The 22,071-nt window shown below is 38.1% G+C and overlaps 2 protein-coding genes and 1 long non-coding RNA gene across 4 annotated transcripts in view; 1 reads left to right on the forward strand and 2 right to left on the reverse strand.

Annotated features, from left to right (window-relative positions):
- LOC141815432 (dicarboxylate transporter 2.1, chloroplastic-like) overlaps positions 1 to 1,477 on the reverse strand; it is a 9,784-nt gene extending 8,307 nt beyond the window's left edge. The window contains exon 1 of the mRNA XM_074703380.1: positions 687 to 1,477. Within this exon, the coding sequence (XP_074559481.1) occupies positions 687 to 1,473 (787 nt within the window). The 5' untranslated portion in view covers positions 1,474 to 1,477. The remainder of the gene's footprint in view (positions 1 to 686) is intronic.
- Positions 1,478 to 6,413: 4,936 nt separating this feature from the next.
- LOC141815433 (uncharacterized) lies at positions 6,414 to 7,898 on the forward strand. Its single transcript, XR_012600546.1, has 2 exons — positions 6,414 to 6,563; positions 7,643 to 7,898. It is a non-coding gene; the product is annotated as an uncharacterized LOC141815433 (long non-coding RNA).
- A 1,691-nt stretch (positions 7,899 to 9,589) lies between these two features.
- LOC141815419 (uncharacterized) lies at positions 9,590 to 12,097 on the reverse strand. Of its 2 annotated transcripts, none has more exons than XM_074703370.1 (4): positions 11,639 to 12,097; positions 11,474 to 11,509; positions 11,305 to 11,391; positions 9,590 to 10,449 (listed from the first exon to the last, which is right to left on the reverse strand). In XM_074703370.1, exon 4 carries the CDS (start codon positions 10,384 to 10,386, stop codon positions 9,829 to 9,831), a length of 558 nt encoding a protein of 185 aa, XP_074559471.1. In that variant the 5' UTR covers positions 10,387 to 10,449; positions 11,305 to 11,391; positions 11,474 to 11,509; positions 11,639 to 12,097; the 3' UTR covers positions 9,590 to 9,828. The 2 variants fall into 2 exon arrangements, with proteins under 2 accessions (XP_074559471.1, XP_074559470.1); XM_074703369.1 differs by having other exon boundaries at positions 9,590 to 10,470.
- Positions 12,098 to 22,071: the final 9,974 nt, after the last annotated feature.

Here is a 22,071-nt window from a genome sequence, read left to right on the forward strand (position 1 = left end):
GATCAGACATCACAATTTAGTCTCAAGAAGAGAATCGGTTTGTCAGATTTCAGTTTTAGAAAAAGAAAAGGAAAAAAAAAGTTACTTTTTTGAGCAACAAGCAAACGGCTATATATAAATTTTAATATGGTGAAAGTCAAAAGACGTTAAAGACCTGTAAGGACACTTTCATCAATACTCAGATTCTGAGTCAAAACTCTTGTTTCATTTATTTCATTGAAAGTAGGCTTCTTACTGCAGTTAAGCAGGCAGTTTGAATGTGAAATTAGATTAAAAACTTCTGACTAAGTGTTTATGGATAAATAGGAACTTGCAAAAGAATCAAAAGATTACTTTTTGTCCCTTTAAAGCGCTGTAACAAGGGGATGCCCAAAGTCAAAACTAAGATTAGAAGAACTTAGAACGATTTTTGCTGAAAGACATGAAATTTCTCGACGTTCATTATAAAATGCACGCTACCTTTGGAAAAACAGATGGATACATGAACAACTTCTTTAATATATATAAAAAAAAACGATGTAACAATATAGGCAAAGGAAACAAATAACTATTTCCAAAGGCAAAACGAAAAAAAAACTTTCTTTTGCGAAACTTTCAACAGTAAGAAAAGTTTGCATAACGATTACAACATCTAATATAGATTTTCTTTTTCAGAAAAAGATACCTGGAACTGCGACATAACGGACAGGAACTCAGCTTCCCTGCTGAATGATCGCCAGGTTTGCTCCCTGACGACAGGGACAATGACTTGATAATAGGCAAGAACACCCCGCCGGCTCTGGCAGTGGTGCTGGGCATCGCGGGAGCGATTAAAGCCTCGCTGACGGTAAGCCCATACGACAACCCCAAAGTACTTCTCCCAAGCCATTTCACAAAGTACATCGCAATCCGATCTCCAAGTCCAGTCTGGACAAACCCCCGTGCAAAGAAGAAGGAAATCACGATAAGCCAGATAACCTCATTGGTGAACGCCCCGAAGGCCGCCGAGAAGGTCAGCGTCTTCGTTATGATCGAGGCGGTGAGACCGATGAAGGCCCAGGCGCCCACCGGAAGCGGACCGAGCACCAGGCCGGCGATCGTGGATAAAAAGATCGAGAGGAGCTGCCACGCCTGCGGAGTGACCTCCACGGGCCGCGGAACGGCGAACCGCACTGCGAGGCCGGTGGCGACGGAGATCACAAGGGGCACGAGCTTCGCACCCTGGGCCGGCTGAGGCGGCGAGGGTGCAGGAGAGGCTTCTGGATTTACCGAGGCTGCGGAGGTCGAGGAGGCGCGGATGGGGGCGAGAGAGAACTTGGCCCGGTCGTGGCGGAGGGGGATGGGGGCGATAGGGTGGCAGAGGACGAATAGAGGGGCGGACGAGCAAGGAAGCAAATCGGAGCCAACGGAGGTGAGGAGACGGCGGCGGAGGAGGGCGGCTGGGCGGGCGGCGAGAGGGGAGGACACGGGGCGGGCGATGGCGGAGCTCTCCATGCCCGACGGCGCCGCAACCACACGAAATCGAGTACAGAGAACCAGTCCCCGTTGGTTATAGCGTCAGACTTCGTAATGGATCCCGTGCAAGAACCATAACAACTACACTTTTATGGACAAAGATACACCGTTCAATTAGTTAAGCCATCACATATCATTCGTTCATCGTCGATGGCCGTCTTTAAACTCTCACTGGTGGGTAGGATGATGTGTGGAACATATGAATTGGGCGGCACAGGAGGCGGATATTCTGAGCAATGGGGGATTTACAGCTCAGCTAAGCGGGTGAGTGTTAAGGAAATTGGACAAAAATTAAAATTATATCCATATTAAAAAATATTTCATGATAATTTTTCACCATAAAAATACTTTTCTCTATGGCCAAAACTTAATAATTGGTTATGCTATGTAAAAATAATTCAATATTGGTATTTATTTTAATATTGTTTAAAATTTCTTCAACTTGATAAAAATTTAATCGTTCAACATTGCTGTTAAACAACTCATTTAGAAAGAAAATTTATAAAGTCAAGTAAGGAAGATAATTTAAAAAAGAAAATTTAGAATGAGTTTTTTATTTTCACAATAAAGCAAATAAAAAGATGCTTTTGATTGTTGTAGAAAATATAAGCAAATAAAAATAGAAAAATAAATTTTATTTTTAATTTAATGTAAATATATATTGATACATGGAATATACTTTTGATTGATTTAAACTTTACATCTTTCTAAAATAAAATTAATATATAATCACACTCATATAAATTAACTATATCAGCTCAAATAAAGTTTGAACATTATACAACAAACATAATCTTATATATTTTATAAATAAAATAAAACTTTAGGATAGAAATAGACTCAAAGATCATTTAGTTGCGAAACATATATATACATATTTGAGAATTGAGATTAGAATAATTCTTTTTGCTCAATCAGGCGAGGTTCCTCTTTGCACTCTTTAGTGTCAACATAGCATGATTGATATTCAGACACAGATCTAGAAAAAGGAGGTGGGTTGAATTTTTGGTGTAGAAGGGGTGGACTAAGTAAAAAAAAAAATTATAAAAAGAACCAATGTGTAATAATCTAATAGTGAATTTTTTTTACAATAGATAAAAAAAAATTTAGGTTGAGATAGAGCCTAGAATAGCCTTTTAAAAGATCCGTCCTTATTGATATTCATTTATTATTTGATATGCTATTATATGTATTTATTATATCGATATTTTTAAAAAATAGGTACTCCAATAACTCTAGGTCATTGCTTATTAAATCACAACTAACATCAATTGCCAAACAAACAATAACTTTTCCTTCACTTCAAACCACCGTGATAAATGAGTATTTAATTTGAAGCCAAAAAAGAATTTCAAATATTTTTCATAATCAAATTGAACTTTATATGCTTTCATAAAAAGAATTTATTGTTATATAAAATAAGGTGATTAGAGAATAATTTGCTATGAAACGCCTATATTTTGAATTTAAATGGAGGATGAATAAAAGTGAGAGGAGAGACGTTAGACAATAAAAATTTAAAAAGTTTTTTTTAGTGCTTGTTTGAGTGTTTGTAATCAAGTAGAACGAACTTAATTATTTATCTTTAATATTATTTACTGAGTTTATTTAAATTTCTTTATTAAAAATTTTATTGAATTCAACTTATTATGAATAATTTCTAATTATAAAAAATTATTATATATTTAATAAAAAATAATAAATTAAATTTATAATTAAATTTTATTTAAATTAATAAATAAATTTATTCATAAATTAACTTTGTTCAACTAAAGTAATTAAAAATAATTCAAAAATATATTAAAAATATCAAAAGGATAATTTTAAAAAATAAAATAACATTCTATTATATATTTTTTATTATAAAATAATTTATTCTTATATTATATTTTTATTTTAATTTTTAGTCGCTTTGCAGAACAAGTCTCCGCGCCAATCCATTTAACTACCGTCGCCTTTAAACCCTTTCGAGCCCCACCTTCCTCCGCTGCTTGCTTCGATGGCCACAGCCGCCTCCTTCCACCTCCTCCACCACTACAGCGATAATTCTACCGCCTACAGCGACAATTCTACCGCCCACCATCAGTCTCCCGGCTTCGGCACCTGGCTCTTCCTCTCGCTCTTCCTCTCTATACTGACCATCGCTCTAGTAATCTTGTTCATATGGCGCCTTAAGCATCCTGAACATTTTGATTTGGGCCGCAGTGGCCTCGACACCTCCCGCCCGAGACAGGAAAGCTCAGGCTTTTCCTCTCAGATGACCGTCTTCTGTCGAAGCAATCATCCTTCGGTCGTCCACGCGATAAACTCGAACGGAGCCTGGGACCAGGCGGTGGTCGCCGGGGGCACGAGTACCGTGGATGGGCGGCCAGTGGTCGTCACCCCCGCCAGACTCAATGAGTGTGTCATCGACGTTCTTTGTATCTCCGAATACTGGGCCGGCGAGCGCCTCCACGTTGGCTCCAGCGGCGTGACCATCGAGCGCACGATCTGCCGCGGCGAGATCACGGACGGACAGATCGTCCGGTTTCTGCCGGAGTGGTGCCACGTCCAACGCATCGATGCATGTCTCACCGATCAGGTCAGCTGCCCTCTCTGCTGGAGGGCCGTCTAACTTTTCCGATATCTCTGCCGAACTTCTCTTTCTTAGGAATTAATTAATTATTGACTCGTTCTTCAATTGACCGAGTCCAGATTATTGAGAAGCAATCTCAAATTATTTGCTACGTTTTAGTATTCGTATTGTTATTATTTGGATAATTGCTAAAACAAACTTCGTTTATCTTGATAAATCTTATCGTACACTTTTGATATCCTGCACGATGAGTTTACGCGACTGCGTGCGCGAGAGCCGACGTGGCAGTCAGTTTCACTGTTCATCTTCCACCGTGACCAAAACGAAACAAAATCCTACAAAATCCCGCCTCTCCCAAATCGCGCGGCCAAACCTTTCATATATATATATATATATATATATATATATATATATATATATATATATATATATATATATATATATATATTAAAATGATCTTGCAAGTCTTAAAATACACTATTATATGCGACATCAGAATCCGATCCCTCAAAAAAAATTCTGGGCATCTGGAATAATTAATAATATTATTTTATATTTTTTATATTATATTTTTTTATTTACAATTAAGTATTAAGATTTTTTTTATTTAAGATTTAGTGATTGAATTATAGTATTAAACATAACAAAAATTAAAATAAAAATTATTTTTTATTTACGATTAAGCCATTTAAGATTTTTTTTAGAGATTGGATTATAAAAAAATTAAAATTAAAATTAAAATTAAAATTATATATATTTACTATTTCAAGCATTTAATAGTTGTAATAATTATAAACTAGTTGTTATAATAATTTTACGATGATTTTAATTGTTATGGATTTTATGATTGGCCCGTGAAGACCAGTCTTAATTAGATCACGAGACATTAAATAAAAGATGGTGACTTATCCGGACACATGGCACAGGCAGGAGAGACCCAGTTGACTTGACTGATTGACTAGACTTAATCAGACAGGTTCGCCTCACTCAGAATCCTATCCGATCACTCGTCCATTTACTCGACCACTTGCCCTAATCCATCTTATTTGATGGTCACAATCTCTCAGGTGGTCCAATCTCTTTTTGCCCGTCAAATCTCCTCAAGCGATCACAATTAAATTCAATCCGTCAGACATTCACATCACCGTCGCCCAGTAGTTATAAGACCTGACAGTCTAATGATGCAGAGTTATGACGGTATTGAGGGGATATTCCATTCGTAATGATCGCAGATGATCACGATCAGACATTTTCTATACCTTGATAAGATATCTCCTCTGACAAGATAATATTCTCTTTAATAACGAAAGACAACTCTTCCGACAAAATCTACTACGCTGATATATTTTTCTTAATTAACGATAAGACAAGCGGGTATAATTCTCTCCCCTCTCCGTCTATATAACTCTTTGATATTACATATATAGGTATGTAATACCATGAGCATTCACTTCTTGCAAATTGTTATTTTTTCTCCTCCCAGTAACTGACTTGAACGTCGGAATGGTTGAGTCAGAGATACCCTTGGCCTTCCTTCTTATCGTGTTGGTGTTTGCAGCTATTAGAGTTCATCATCTTCTTCCTCCTCACGATGTCAATCATGGTGTTGCATGACGGATGACGCGTTCATCAAGCGATCTCAATAGAAACATTAATCATTTTAAAATAATTTTTATCAAGCTTATAAAAAATTATTTAAAAGTGTTAATATGTAAAATTTTTTGATAGAGTTGAATCAGTTTATTTTTACTTTTTGTAATAATCAAGGCCCTATTTTTTGAATTTATAATTTGCCCCTGCAGTGAAGCCAACAACGGTTGCAAATTATAATTCATAAAAAAATGAGAGGCTCAATGAAAAATAGACTTTTCCTACCAGATAAATGCTTAAACCCTAAGAGCAACTGCAACGCAGCTGACGTTATAACGGCATGATCCACTGCCATTGCAACGTACTGCCATGTGGTCGATAGGGGTGGTCGACCACCATTGTGTGATCGACCCCGTGGTCGACCACCACTCTGGTGGAGTTCGAGGTGTTTGCGTTAACATTAAAAAAAAATAAAAAAAAATATGGGCCCACAGATTAACGCATTCAGAATTTTGAACGTGTTCAATACCTCACTCCTCCCTCACTCCTCCTTCACTCCTCCACGTCGCTCCCTCGCTCCTCCACATTTAACGCTGCGTTGCGGATGTCCTAATAACTATAAATTGGACGGCCCTGATCGTTCAAAAACGCAAGAGGCGTCACCGATGACCGCATCATCGCTTCCTCTTCTATCACCGCAACTACTATTTATTTCTCCTTTTTTATCATTGAGTCCTCTTTCGTCTCCATTCGCCCTCCGCCGCCGTCGTCGCCTTCTCTAGTTCTCTTCCTCCTCCGTCTCACGAAACTCTCTTCGCCGGCCGTCGCCTCAGGCCTCTCCTCCACGGCTCCGTCGTACCGCCAAATCGAATAGGCCATGGCTTGGAGGCGCGTCCTCACGAAGGTAACATTGATCATGGTTCATTCTGCAAATTGACTTACACGATTTATTCTAGGGTTGTTCCGGATTACTTTTGGGGGGAAATGTATCTGTTCGATTCTCTTACATTCCTTGGACTTTTGAGTTCCGCCATTTTCATCTCGTCTTTAGATCGAAGAAATCTGGTAATTTTAGGGGATACTTTGTGTTTCGGATGTATCCTTCTCTTTGTCGGCGTGTTGTTGGGTTAAGGTGTTTTGTAGTTAAGGCAGTGGACCAACCGGTTTTTGCTTCCCTTTCCTCGTCTGGCTGTCGGAATATCTTTGTTCCCCAGCTTATGCTATGCTTATTTGGAGGAAGGAAGTAGAAAGGAAATGAAGTGTTTGATGCGAAAGGGGAAAAGAAGATCAAGTATGTACTATATATTTTTTATTTGTCTTATTTTTATTTGGATGAAATCGAGAGCAATGAAATAATATAAATTACATTTTAGTGTTCATTTGATGAGGAAAGTTCCTTTCCCCTGGTTTGGGCAGAAATAAAAGAGAAATGGAAAGATTAAATTCATTCCTCTACCTTCTTCCAAATAAACAATAAATTTGGCAATTTTCCCCGGGCTACATTCTTGGGTTGATTCTCAACTACGGCATATTGCGGATTAATTTCCTCTAGTGGGAAGACAACCTTGGAATGCTTACCAAGTTACCCTGGTGGCTAGTCACCTCCGGGATTAATTGGTTCGATACTTTGATTACCAAAAATAATAAATAAATAAATTTGGCAATTTCTTTCTTTCTTTCTTTTCCTCACCTACTTCCATGCAAGTAGACACAGCCTTAGATTAACTGGAAGTTTGTAACTAACAGTGTTTGTTAATGTTTCTGAAATATATAATGGTGTTTTTTGTTTTCATGTGTAAGTTCTTGAGTTTGATCTGCTGTGTCAACTAGATTATTTGGTTGCTTTGCCTTTGTTACTTTTGCGATGTTGAGAAGAGTTAAAATTCCTAGCTGACACATTCATCTCTAGGTGAATGAGTTTTAAGTTTTTTTTTTTTTTTCAAATCAGTTTTTACCCAACCTTGGTTTTATTGGTTGAAACAGTTTGGAAGACAACAATTGTTGGGATGTCCATATTTATATGGAAGAGCTCAAGGTCATTATGCTATGGACAATATTGAAGTTGGTTTGGGTATGTAGATCACATTACCTTTTTTAAAGTTCAGGAAAAAATTGGTCCCTTGAGAGAATTCTTATTTTCTTGATTGCTTACAGTGTTCCTTATTTTCTTTAAATGTTGAGTTAAAAATGGTTTGCCATTGAAATAGCTTGACCACTCAAAAGGAATTGTTATTTATTATTTTATTCTCCACATTTTTGTCATGTTCTTACTCTCTGTTTCTGTACTTCGGCTATTGATTTGACATTCTTGAAGGACCATTTCAGTATGACTTAATGAGGCCTCGATCATTACTGAATCATGATTTGGGCTGAAGCCTAAGTATGTGGTTTGCATCTGTATGGATTGACATTTAGTGTGCTTGGTTGAATCTTGCTAGAACCCATCTTGATAGCTAATTCATTTCTTTTGTCGTTTTCTTTGAACAACCCTGGCAATCCCTATATGCCAATTCCTAGTCCTTCCATGCCCTCATTGTTCCTTCCAAGCACTTTTCCATTCAAGATCAACTTCAGATACATAAGCACTAGTCTTCCTTTCATGTTTTCCTTTTTCTCTCTTCCTTTACTCCTTTCCCCTTTTTTCCTCCTCCACTATATCATGCGTGATTGAGGAGAGAATAGGAAACTACACTGTTAGCTGCCACCATTGCAAAATGTTTTGTCATTATCCATCTGCATCTTCAACTTCCTCACTTAAATTTTTATCCAACTCTGGTTTACTCTCTCCAAGTGCTTCCTAAGCATAAATATGGTTCTTGATTTGAGCATCTTGTTAGATTGCATCTCTAAGATGAGCCTTCCTTCATCTTTTTCACTACTATTTTAGTTGTCTCTTGGCTATATTTTCTGTGAGTGCAAGCTCCATATAAACAAATTTGAATCTTGATTAAGTGTTATAGCTATAAACAATATCAAGTTCAACTTTTCTGGTTCTCCCCAACACTTATCCCATTTCTCTTTCATCTTTTTAGCCATTTATTGAAAAAAATATCTAAGAGAATTATTGCTTGATCATTCAATTAAATCAGAAGCACCATGACTGATATAATTCTAGTAACAAGTGGAAGATAAAGTTCCTGGCATATTCAAGGTAAGATGATAACAAATTTGAAGCAGTTTGACTAAATCTCTAACTACTGCTCATTCATGTTCAGTTGGTCGCCCATCCCCACCTCCTAATATAAGTTATGTCTCAAAGAAAGGATCTTCTTTGTGAACTCTGTCAAAAGTTCATTCATAGTACTTCAACCTTTCTAATAAGATTCTGATAAAATTGCATGGTGTTGTAGCAGTTCTTCCTTGTGCATCAGCCAAGTTTTGTGAAAAAATAATGTCTGCTCGCTTTAGATCCTCTTTGTTGCATGGGTTATGTACTTCTTACATCTAAACAAGTGATTCTAAGGGTGCTAGTTCCATAAGTTTTGGTACTGGCATTAAAAATTTGATTATAATAATTGCACTTAGCTTTCTTCTCATCATGCTCATCAAATTCGGTGATGAATTACATTTGTCCTTGGCTTCATTTCTTTTCTTCTGTTGGTAAGATTCTATCATACCTTGCCTTCATTTGTTAGAAACATGATTTTTGTTGGGGAAAAAATTGATAGATGTATTTAAGATATATGAGAATAATTATTTACCTTATATATAGTTTTCAACCTTTAATGAAGAAAATTTTGAATCTGTTGATGGATAATGGAATTGTGGCAAGGCAAGTGGTGGTAGAAGAGGAAGAATTGTGGAATAAATAATTTCTTTGGTGAATTAGTAAAAAGAAAAATATTTATATAGTACTACATCTATGTTCTTGAATCATCAACATGAAATTTCAACAACACGAGGCCAATCTAAATTCAAAGAAGCCTATGATATTGGAAAGTCAAGCACATACTAGAGCAAACACAAGCAGAACGTTACAAACATAAGGGAAAACAATAGTTTTGAAGCAAACAGAATAGAGAAAAGTAATAGAACTAACATTGAAACCAGAAGATGATAAAGTCGAGTAATATATCACGTATCCGAAATCTATATCTGAGTTTCAGCCTTTTGTTCGTGAATAGCAATCGAAAACCTAAATTGCTTACCCCAATAGAGAGAGCAATCCATCACCAGCCGTTGACGGCCCTGGTGTACCTGTCCTTGATCCACCGGAAGCTCCGTCCGTTGGATCCCTTTACCATATACGAGAAGTAGGCCTTGGGGGCGGCGACCTGCCGCTTCCCCTGGAACTCGGGGGCGCTGAGACCCAAGCAGCGGCCGCCGCCTCCGTTGGAGGCGTCAGGAAGGTTGCCTCCCCCGCCGCCGTTGTAGTAGAAATAGTTGGTGGTGCTGTAGCTCGTGGGGTCGTGCAGGACCGGAAGGTTGCCTCCCCCGCCGCCGTTGTAGTAGGAATAGTTGGTGGCGCTGTAGCTCGTGGGGTCGTGCAGGACCGGAAGGTTGCCTCCCCCGCCGCCGTTGTAGTAGGAATAGTTGGTGGTGCTGTAGCTCGTGGGGTCGTGCAGGCCCGGCGGAGCCGCAGACCCTGATCCGCAGCCGTCCGCCTCCATCTGCATCGTCCTGTTGGTGGAGGAAGACGACCGCCGGCGCGCGGTCTTGTCCTGGAAGGACCTCGATCTCGAGTCGTCAGACCCTGATCCGCGGTCGTATTCCTCCATCTGCATCATGCTGTTGGTGGAGGAAGACGACCGCCGCGCGCGGTCTTGTCCTGGAAGGACCTCGATCTCATGCTTTTAAACAAAATTATTTTACTGTCAAAAGAAACAAAATTCTCAATGAAAGCATTTTAAACAATCACTGACCTATCAAAAATAGTTTGGTTTTTTACTAACCATTGACCTAACATCAATTAACATAGAATAAGACTTTAAATCTTGGTTATGATATCTCCTCTTTTTTGATATGCAGATTTGCTTAGTAAAGCATAGCATATCTGAATTTAATTTGAATGAACTACGTCAATAAAGGCACAAGCCCATTGTAGGAGATTGTTATAGTTGATTAGTTGACCACTTATTCCAAAGGCACAAGCTGATGGGAAGAATTGATTAGATGATATTTGTATACTAGGCAGACTTTAAACCCTACACTTCTATAATTCTATGTTGATGATAGGTTAAACACTTATCTCAAAAGTTTGATGTATTAGGAAAATGATCAACACATTAATTGATGAGATGGTATTTTTTGGCATGAGGGATTTCAATCCTAGATATCTTAAACCAAAAGCTCTAGCTATTAGGAAAGTGATCAGCACATGAATTGATGAGATGGTGTTTTTTGCTATAGATTATTCAAAATTGACTAACCACTTATCTAAAAAGCCTGTGCTGTTAGGAAAGCGACTAAATTATATGTTTATAACCTTAGTGGAGGTATTTGATTTTTGAACTGTTAGAATGCATGCTTGTAAGTGGATGATTGTTTTGTACATCAAAAATAAAAGGCTGTGTCACAATAAACAAAACTTTATTTGTTGTCTCTAACTATAAGATAGATGATTATTTTTGATTTAAGTAAAAGCTTAATTCCATTAGAACCATCACACTTTAACCTTGTTGTCAAGGTATTGATCTAATAAATACCTGTGCAGCTATAAGACGGGCAACAGTCTTTTTGCTTCACTCTTGAAGCTCACCGGCAATGAGAATTTCATCTAATATGTAGTATGCCTGCCCAATTCATAAGCAGAATAGCAGATAAGATATAAACAAGAAAATAAGAGATGGTCAAAGAAATCATCAAACAAATTACCTTATGAAAATTGAATATCAAATCAAGTTCGCAAACCTGAGAATAAGGAAACATAAAGTTTCATAATTTGATTTGTGAACAAAACCGTTCTGAGATGCAATCAACTAAACGAAATGATTGCTGTTGGCAAGAGCTTTCTGTAGAGGGTAAGTCATAGATGCATACTCTGGAGATTGAAGTGGGAGTAGTGGAGCTGGAACTTGGAAGAAACCAGTAGATCAGCCAATCTCGCTGACGGCGGTGCAGAGACGGCGGTGCGGATGTGCGGAGGAGTACGCCGATCAGCTTTGGGCCTTTGGCGTCAACCCTAAACCCAGCAAACGGCGGTGCAGAGCAGAGACGCAGATCGCCCAATCTGCTTGACGGCGCCGCCGCGCCGGTGTAGATGTGCAAAAAGAGGGGGAGATCGGCTCGGCGGTGCAGAGCAGAGACGCAGATCACCCAATCTGCTTGACGGCGCTGGTGTAGATGTGCGAAAAGAGGGGGAGATCAGTTTTGGCGTCAACCCTAAACAGATCACCCTCGCTGATGGTGGTGCGGCGATGCAGATGTGCGAAAGAAGGCTTCAGCTTTGGCGTCAACACGCAAACGGCGGTGCGGCGGTGCAGCGGTGCGGATGTGCGAAAGAACCGAACAGTGGCGTCAACCCTAAACCAGAATGAATATAAAAATTAACCCAAAATTTTTGGGCCCTCAAAATTTTTGGGCCCTGGGCCAGGGCCGGCCCTGCACGTTATAACACTACAAATTAAATTTATAATTAAATTTTATTTAAATTAATAAATAAATTTATTCATAAATTAACTTTGTTCAACTAAAGTAATTATAAATAATTCAAAAATATATTTAAAATATCAAAAGGATAATTTTAAAAAATAAAATAACATTCTATTATATATTTTTATTATAAAATAATTTATTCTTATATTATATTTTTATTCTAATTTTTAGTCGTTTTGCAGTTGCAGAACAAGTCTCCGCGCCAATCCATTTAACTACCGTCCCCTTTAAACCCTTCCTTTCGAGCCCCACCTTCCTCCGCTGCTTGCTTCGATGGCCACAGCCGCCTCCTTCCACCTCTGGCTCTACAGAGACTATTCTACCGACCACTATCAGTCTCCCAGCTTCGCCACCTTGCTCTTCTTCTGTATACCGCCGATCATCGCTGCACTAATCTTGTTGTTATGGCGCCTTAAGCATCCTGAACATTTTGATTTGGGCCTCAGTCGCCTCGACACCTCCCGCCCGAGACAGGAAAGCTCAGGCTATTCCTCTCAGATGACCGTCGTCTCCCGAAGCAATCATCCTTCGGTCGTCCACGCGATAAACTCGAACGGAGCCTGGGACCAGGCGGTGGTCGCCGGGGTTAGTGAGTCGACCAGGGCCGGGGGCACGAGTACCGTGGATGAGCGGTCGGTGGTCGTCACCCCCGCCAGACTCAATGAGTGTGTCATCGACGTGCTTTGTATCTCCGAATGCAGGGCCGACGAGGGCCTCCACGATGGCTCCAGCGGCGAGACGACCACCGAGTGCGTGATCTGCCTCGGCGAGATCACGGACGGACAGACCGTCCGGTTTCTGCCGGAGTGCTGCCATGCCTTCCACGTCCAATGCATCGATGCATGGCTCACCGTTCACCTCAGCTGCCCTCTCTGCCGGAGGACCGTCTAACTTTTCTGATATCTCCGGCGAACTTCAATTCCCTTTCTTAGGAATTAATTAATTATTGACTCGTTCTTCTTCAATTGACAGAGTCCAGATTGAGAAGCAAATCTCAAATTATTTGCTATGTTTTAGTAATCGCATTGTTATTATTTGGATAATTGCTAAAATAAACTTCGTTTATCTTGATAAATCTTATCGTACACTTTTGAAATTAATAAATTAAATTTACTATATATATACTTTTCTTGTTTATAAATAACAATAAACAAATCATGTATCCACGTCATCTCCTATATATTAAATTAATCCCATCAATTATAAACAAATAATAATAGTCGGCGCCGCCGTCGTTGGTGGTTCAGGCCACCACCCCAACCCAGTACTCGCCACCGGCTCCCTTCTCTCCCTCCTCGCCGTCGTTGAGTGCCGCTATTTTGGTGGCAAGAATGTTGCAGATATATATTAATAGAATCTTAAACTGGTTGCAGATCGAGCGCCGCCGCTAGCAGATGGTTGAGCGCCATGTCTTTTATGTTGAGAGAGAAAATTAAATAAATTTATAAATATTGTTAATTGATTTTTATTGTTTACGTACGAAGCAAACTGTTGATTTTATTACTTCAGTATTTATTTGATTGCCTTGTTAAAAGAGTATATCAATATTAATCTGTCAATCCTTAAAGAATATTATTTGTCAGTATTGACAATGATAAGGATCATAATATAATTTTGAACTCTAATAATTTTTAGATTCTTATGGCTCAATTCATTAAACAAGCTATTTAGATATATCTCAACATAATAACGTCATAAATATATAAGAATAGACACTTCTTGAAGGTTGTTTGCACTCAGGGACAGATCCAGAAAAAGAGATGGATTGGGCATTAAGTGTGGAAGGGGTGAGCTAAGTAAAAAAAATTTTACAAAAAAAATCAATGTGTAATAATCTAATAGTAAAAACTTTTTTACAATAGATAAAAAAATCTTTGGGATGGACTAGAACCTAGAATATATAGCCCTTAAAGAAGATCCGTCCTTGTTTGCACTTCCCTAATTGAAGCTCACATTTCCTTATGATAATAGGGTGAAGCTGTTCTCTCAGTGGCATATTTCATTATTGCATTTTTATCTCATTTTATAACTTCAAAGCATCCTTTCATATATATACTTGCAGAAGTTATGTTGCTCCAACAATCTCAAAGCCACTATCATGTATTGCCTATGTTCATCAAATACTAACAGAGTAAATTAATATCTCGAACCTTGAAATATATTTTTTTTATAGGATATACTATTCATAAAAAAGGATGGTAATTGAATGCATGTTTATCAATGTGATTGTTGCCTTAATTAATTCACGTACGAAGATATTATGTTTTTCCTTAAAAGTTTGACTTTCATGGGAAGTATCTTAAGAAAATTTAAACTCTTGTATATAGTCTTGAAGAAGATGTGGTGCATTTAATCAAAATGTAAGTGATTTGGATCATAGTGATAAAATAAATTTAAATGGTGATAACCTACGTACACAAAATTAATTACAATAAGAGTAAAAATGAATGAGTTGCAACTTAATATCTAAAATGTGAATTTAATTGGGAATGAGCAACTAGAAAATTTTTGAAATTGAGCTGGAGTCTCTTCGGGTAGAAATGAAAACTTTGTAGGAACACTTGTTTACAAAATTTAAAACAAAAGACTTAAGTCCCTTAATTAAAATACTTTCAAAGAATTACAATATTATGTTCGAATGAATGAATATAATCTTCTTGTTTCAAAGAAAGTATGTCATAGATTTCCTATATAAAATTAATATGACAGTAATGCATCAATTGAATTAAGAGGGTATAAAGTTGTGTTGCGATAAGCCAAATACTAGTGGATAGGAGAAGATACTAGCTAGAGATTGATGTGATTAGCCCAAATAAAAGCACACCATTCTGTGTATTGTGTGTTAGTTCATATATAATCTTAGCGAACAACATATGAATATATATAGTCATTGCTAGTTTGAGGTATCTAAAATCGACTTTAAAAAGGTCACTATTTTTTTTAAAACACCAATAAATAAAATATTAAGATAATATATAGATAATGATTAATTCGGAGTAGTTGAAATCAAGTAGTCAACTTCAAGATGCCTTACTTTTTAGGTGAAAACTTAGTTATACAACGACAACAATAACAATAACAACTAAATCTTATCTCATTAGGTGAGATTGACTATATAGATCTGAATTAATTAAAATAATTGAATTATTTAAATATTATAAAAAATTTATCAATTAGTTGAGAATTTATAAATTTACTTATTTAAAAATTTATAAATTTTTTTTATTTTGGTTTATTCAGTTTATTCAGTTTAATCAAATAAGAAATTTTAAAATCTAAACCGAACCGAATTAATTAATTTTTTAAAAAAAAATAATTAAAATTTTGAAATAACTGAACTGAATTTTTTAATTCGGTCTATTTAATTAATTTATTCAGTTTAATCAAATTTTTGTTCATCCCTAACCTTAGTCTAGTCTAGTTCAACATGATTGTATAAAATATGTTGAGATACATAGGTTCTTCATATTATGTAGAAAAAATTGTAAAATACCAAAGGTTTAGTCATAATTAAGTATCTTAACAAAAGAAGAATTCACTCTGGGCCTCTTAAAGTTCTTAAACTGTTAAGCATGTATAATATCTATGCAACTCCTAGAGAATATTGAAAGTCAATAATTTATAAAGATTGACATTACATTTGATTTTATTATCTTATATTGAAAATTGACAGCTAATATTAATTTCATCTCAACTAAACATGAGATTAATTAATTTATTATGATTTTAAAAAGCCTCCAATAGATATACTTTTTTTTTTGCCTTTTAAATAAATTTGGACTATCCCAGAGACAATTTCCATTTTCCAGGGAATTAGGAAATTAAAAACTAAGTTAGTTACTCAAGAACGAAGTATTCGCGCCAATCAGTTGCGCGTTCCCTTTAAATTAAATCCCTTCTCCACTTCGCCGTCGTCGACGCTTGTTTGATGCCCTCTTTTCTCTGCATCCGCCGCCAACACTTGTTCCCTTTAAATCCTGCATCCATGCAATCAAGACGCACGGGCAGAGCCGGCAAGTCCCTTATCGCCGCCGTCTCGGTGGCCGAGTGTGAGGCCCGAGAAGTTCTTTTCGAGGACTGCGAAGCCAACTGCGCCATCTGCCTCTGCGATATCAAAGACGGCGATCTCGTCCAGGCGCTCCATGAGTGCGGCCACGAATTCCACGACAAGTGCATCGCTCCATGCATGGTTCCGATGCCACGGCTAGGGGTGAGCAACAATTCGGTTAAACCGAATAAACCGACCGAACCGACCGAATTAAAAAATTCGGTTCGGTTATTTCGAAAATTCGGTTATTTTTTTTATAAAAATCGGTTAATTCGGTTAATTCGGTTCGGTTTCGATTTTAAAGTTTCTTATTCGGTTAAACCGAATAAACCGAATTATTCAAATTTTAAAAAATAATTTATAAATTTTAAATAACTAAATTTATAAATCCCTAATTAATTAATAAAATTTTTATAATATTTAAAAAATTCGGTTAATTCGGTTAAAAACCGAATTAACCGATAAAATATCGGTTCGGTTTATTCGATTTTTATTGGAAAATTCGGTCGGTTCGGTTGGTTTGAAAAAATTCGGTTTATTCGGTTTTCGGTTTATTCGGTTCGGTTCGGTTCGGTTTTAACCGAATGCTCAGCCCCCCACGGCAGCTGCCCACTTTGTCGAGCTCCGCCGGAGAGCACCAACCTCCAACACCATATCAGTAAGATTATATATATTCATTAGTGTTTATTCATATCGATCGATCGGTTTGGTTTCAATTGATAACAGTTAATTATATTTCGAAACCAGGTTTCAACCGATATAAGTTGGACAATAGCGACGACGATTCCTCTCGACCTCGTTTGGTCTATGGAGCCATTGGATACATCATTCGGGACTGTAAGGGGAGATCCATCCAATTTGGTGGGAAATTCATATGCAACTCCACTACATGGCAATTAGAGGCATTGGCAGCACTAGAAGCGATTCGACAAGCAGCGAATCAACATTGCAACGACTTGATCCTTGAGTCCGACTCGCTATCTTTGATAAAGACTCTAAGACAACACCAAGAGCCAGATTGGAGTATTTTGCCTACTGTGCATGAAATTTTTTACCTTTGTAGTAAATTCCAATCGGTAAATTTCCGTTTCTCTCCGAGAGGAAGAAGGGTTGCGGAAGCTGCAGCTGTTGCAAGGTACGTGGAAGAAAATAAACTAAGTGATTGTGAATGGTCTTAATTCCTAATACAGATCTTTAAAACCTATAAATATAAATGTAATGAATGTTGGAATGAGAAGCTTATGGAAGAGGAAACAAGCAAACATGATTTTTTTTTTTGGAATGTTGATCTGTTACAAAATGAGAGTTCATCCTATTTTTTTTTACTAGTTCTACCTCCCCTAACTGATGATTTTATTTAGAAAATTCTAAACTATTTTACTTCATAGATATTTCTGACCATTCTAAAATATATTATTCTAATTTCCTAAATGAATATTTTGTTCACTTCTCTCACCACAATGAAAAGTTGCTCTAGTGAGCTATTCACAAATATCGATTGATTAAATTTGTCAGTAAAAAATCGATCGTTGATGTTATTTAAAGACGAAAATTTAATTTTTTATCGTTAATTAATGATAAAAATTAAATATATCTATTGCTAAACTTAGTTAAAATTTTGATAGAACCTCTTCATTTTCATATTTTGCCTGCTTACATTTACATAATCAAACAAAATATTATTACAAACAATGATTTTTATAATACAATCACATTTACAATACTTCCCTTTCAATCCATATATTCACATCACAATTTAATTAACACAAATAGAAATGATACAATTGTATCAAATCCACAACTTATTCACATATATACAAATAAAATAATATATGCTAAAAATGATGCATCTCAAAACTAATCCAATAATTTTTTAACTTTAATCTTAATATATCAAATTCAATACAATAAATATCCAACAAAGTTGAATATCTCAAATTAATTTAACTACCAACGTATGGATCTAATAAATCCAAATACATTATCCACGATAATAAATCCTTCTAACTAACGCATCAACTCCCACTTTAAACCTAATTAATAGTATCGAATCCAAATATATATATATATAATAAGATAGGTTATTATTCTGGCTAAATACCGTGGATAGTCAAGCCATCAGTCAACGAACTATCTGACGTAGATTATCCTTGGACCAGGCGCGAGGAAGAGGTCGAACCGACGAGTCGAACTGGAATGGGACCTGAAACACACTCGAGGAAAGAGGTTACACTGGCGTCGGGGAGTCCTAGCAAGCCACTCCGATGCTCAAGTTAGGTTTCCGGTGAGGGCGAGGAGAACAAAGAGCAAGTAGCAGTGAGAGTAGTAAGGGTTTCAGAAATCGGACCCCTTTTTGCATGGTAGTAAGCTGATCTTTTTATAATATGTATGGAAGTTCTCTTTGCGGGATAGGATGACGTCCGCCTCTATGCATGCGGTCGCTTGTCATAGAAGGAAACTCTGCTCCCTTCTTTTTCTCCATTGGCTGTAGATGCCGACAAAAAGCATCGGAGGAGATTAGGCCTGACACCGGTATCTTCCTTTTGGCTTCCCCATTGGCTGTAGATGCCGGCAAAACATATTGACACCGGTATCTTCCTTTTGGCAGTATCCTTCGTTTGGCGTTAGGGGCAAGGCTAGAGGCATAGCAAGAGACTACGCTTGATGACCTGATAGGCCCTTTGTATGGTGATGTAGAAGGGAGGGTATCCGATGGAACCAAACCTGTGATACTTGTAGGCAAGTCCTTCCTTGGGCAGTGGCACACAAGGCTAGCGTGGCAGGGGCCCAAGGCCAAGACTCAGAGTGAGCCCAAGTGAGGTGGAGTGGCTGGGACAGTAGACTTGAGGTAGTTGCGATAGGGTCAGATATGAGAGGTGGTTGAGATAGAGTCGACCGATACGGAGTTGGCCGAGACCGGGGGTAGTCACCAACCGAGACGAGAGGTGGTCACGACAAAGTTAGCCGAGACGGAGTTGGCCGAGACTAGGAGCAATCACTGGCCGAGACGAGAGGTGGCCGAGATAGAGTCGGTGATAGGCTTCCGCAAGTATACGGTTGTCGTCAAGTAATAAAAAGATATCGAACCACAGGGACTGTGTATTAGCTATAGTGATGTCACTAAGATAGTTATTTAGACTCGGAGGGAAACAGATTGATTGAGGATTTGGTTGTGTGTGTGAGAGAAAGAGGATTGGCTTGGGGTTTATGGGTGAGATGGATAAGTTTAGGACTTCAGTTTCACATTAATACTAGGCAATATCCCTAATTCATGTTTGTTCCCTTACTCTCAATGTTCACCACCTTGTAGGAATTCTAACCAAAATACCAACTCGACCTCGTAAGGTTTTGTTGACATTTGACCTTGAAGTTCTATGTTGTAAAATACGTTAAAAAAAAAAAAAGGGTTTAATGGTTACCGGGTTTAAAACCCGAAACCCATTAGGAATCCATTATTTTCTTTTTCCCCTGCGATTCCTTGCTTTCGCCGACCCGACGCCATAACTCCCCTACGGCGCTGTTTCTTCAGCCCAAAAACGCACGAGCGTTTCTCCTTTTTCTCCGCCGACGCCGTTTCTCTTCTCCTTATTCTTCTTCCCTGCCGCGACACATCCCTTTCGCTGCAGCGATCGCGACCTTTCCGTCTCCCTTTCCTCCTCTGTGCCCTATTCGCAGTTTCATCGCTGCCTTCAGTCGCTTCGCCGCTGTCTTCAGCCGACGCCAAGGAATCGCCTGAACAGAGCAGCCGCCGCACCTTTAAGCCCTAGCCGCAACCCTCTGCCACCGTACCTAACCCTCTGCCGCTTCCTTTCCTAGCCGTCGCTGAGCAACGGGACAGAGGTGAGGTTTTGTTTTCATTTTTGGGAAATTGCTGCTGGGTTGGAGTTCTTGGTTGGATTTCTGAGGGTTTCTTTTAATGCGGCAGATCAAAGAGGTCTGTGGGTTTTTGTTGGGTTCGGCAGTGAGGTTGGAATCTGATTAAGAAAGGATTTTTAGGGCACAATCTATTTGAGGTAAGCCTTCTTAAAGCCGACTCCTCAGATTGCTTTATTTTTGATTAATGTAGGATAATCTCCAAGTTTTCTGCCCATTTTATCAGCATGATTTTCTTGAGAAATCTGTAGCTATTTGAGTTATTCGGTAAGATTGGTGCAGGAAAACTTTATAGAGATCAGTAGGTAGGGTAGATAGGCTTCGGAAAAGAAAGAAACTTATGAGATGCACATATAATCATAATTTGGTTCTTTCCATATGTGATAGGTATTTATTATGCCATTTAAAACACTGTGAAGAACTCTAGCATTCACGTGCAGTCTATTAGCTTGAGAACAGATTTCTTAATAGGATCAAATCATGAATTGAGATGGTTTGTAATGTGACTTATTAATATAATGGAGCAAGATATCATAGGGTTGTATGATGGGATTAGTTTAACTATGGGTTAGGTTAACTTGGATGTGGTTAAATAATTTTAATAATTAGCTAGGATTTTATTAGATAGGAGAATATATATATATCGTGGTAATTAGAAAAGTTATTTGTTCTAATTACAGGATATTGACTTGTTACCGGATTTTTGGACGGAGGTTCTTAGCGGATACGGACCACTTTCTGAAGGCGGGTATTTTATTGTGATATGTATAGATTACTATTACTGGCAATAAGTTTATTTGCTTACATATGTCTAAGTTGAGCATTTATCACCTCTTGTTATTGGTACCATGCTATTATCTGCTATTCATTTGGCATATTAGCATCTTGATAGATTTACTGTTCATTGGATATATGTCATCTTATTTCTGTTGCATATACTATGGTTACGTAGCATCTTTGCATTTTTACATGCTGGCCAGCATTCTGTCCACTCGGTCACGCAGTAGCAGTGACGTCAGAGTGCACAGAGGTCACCACCATATCCACGCGACCTCACCATTTGAGTGTGATGGATCAGACGGGCATAGTTCCCACGCGACCTCACATATGGGTGATGGATCAGACGGGTATGATACAGTTCCCACGCGACCTCACCATTTGAGTGTGATGGATCAGACGGGCATAGTACCCACGCGACCTCACATATGGGTGATGGATCAGACGGGCATCAGGGTGACCAGGACATGTCATATCTACATGTTGCATATTGCATGTTTTCATTTGTCTTTGGGTATGTTTACTGTATTTGGTTATTGCACATGTTTAACATGCACTTACAGGAGGCTTATATATCTGTTATGGACTACTTTACATGGTTATCGGGTACTAGTATGTACACTTCTTTTGTTTTTCAGTTATGCATTCATATTACCTTCGGTAGATTATACATGCATGACTATTATTGCTAGGGATAGTTTACTATACATGTCCACTACATACCCACTGGGTTCTTTGAACTCATCCCGTTGATTTCATTCTTTTCAGGTTGATGTCAGTCTTGGAGAGCCGCCCTGCTAGTCCCATGTCGAGATGACCTCGGCACTTTTGGTTTTGTTTCGATATTAGTGTTTACTTTTCAGAACTGGATCTATCTTATGGATTTTCATATATGTATATGTTTCGGTTTGTGGTATGCATGCTATAGAATAATAGTTGTGTTTATTATACCCAGTTTTAGCTCTTGTGATTTGGTTTTGTTATGTTTATGGATTGTAGCCGTGTAGGCTTATTTGTGGCATTGTAGGCCTTTTTGACACATGTGTATACAGGGAATTGTCAGCGTTACAGGGGAGATACTGCCGAAATTCTCGGTCAGCCATCTCCCGGGGCGTGACAT

This window comes from Curcuma longa, chromosome 21 (genome assembly GCF_044706935.1).
Source record: "Curcuma longa cultivar G26 ecotype Majalengka, Jawa Barat chromosome 21, ITB_CL_G26_1.1, whole genome shotgun sequence".
Taxonomy (NCBI): domain Eukaryota; kingdom Viridiplantae; phylum Streptophyta; class Magnoliopsida; order Zingiberales; family Zingiberaceae; genus Curcuma; species Curcuma longa.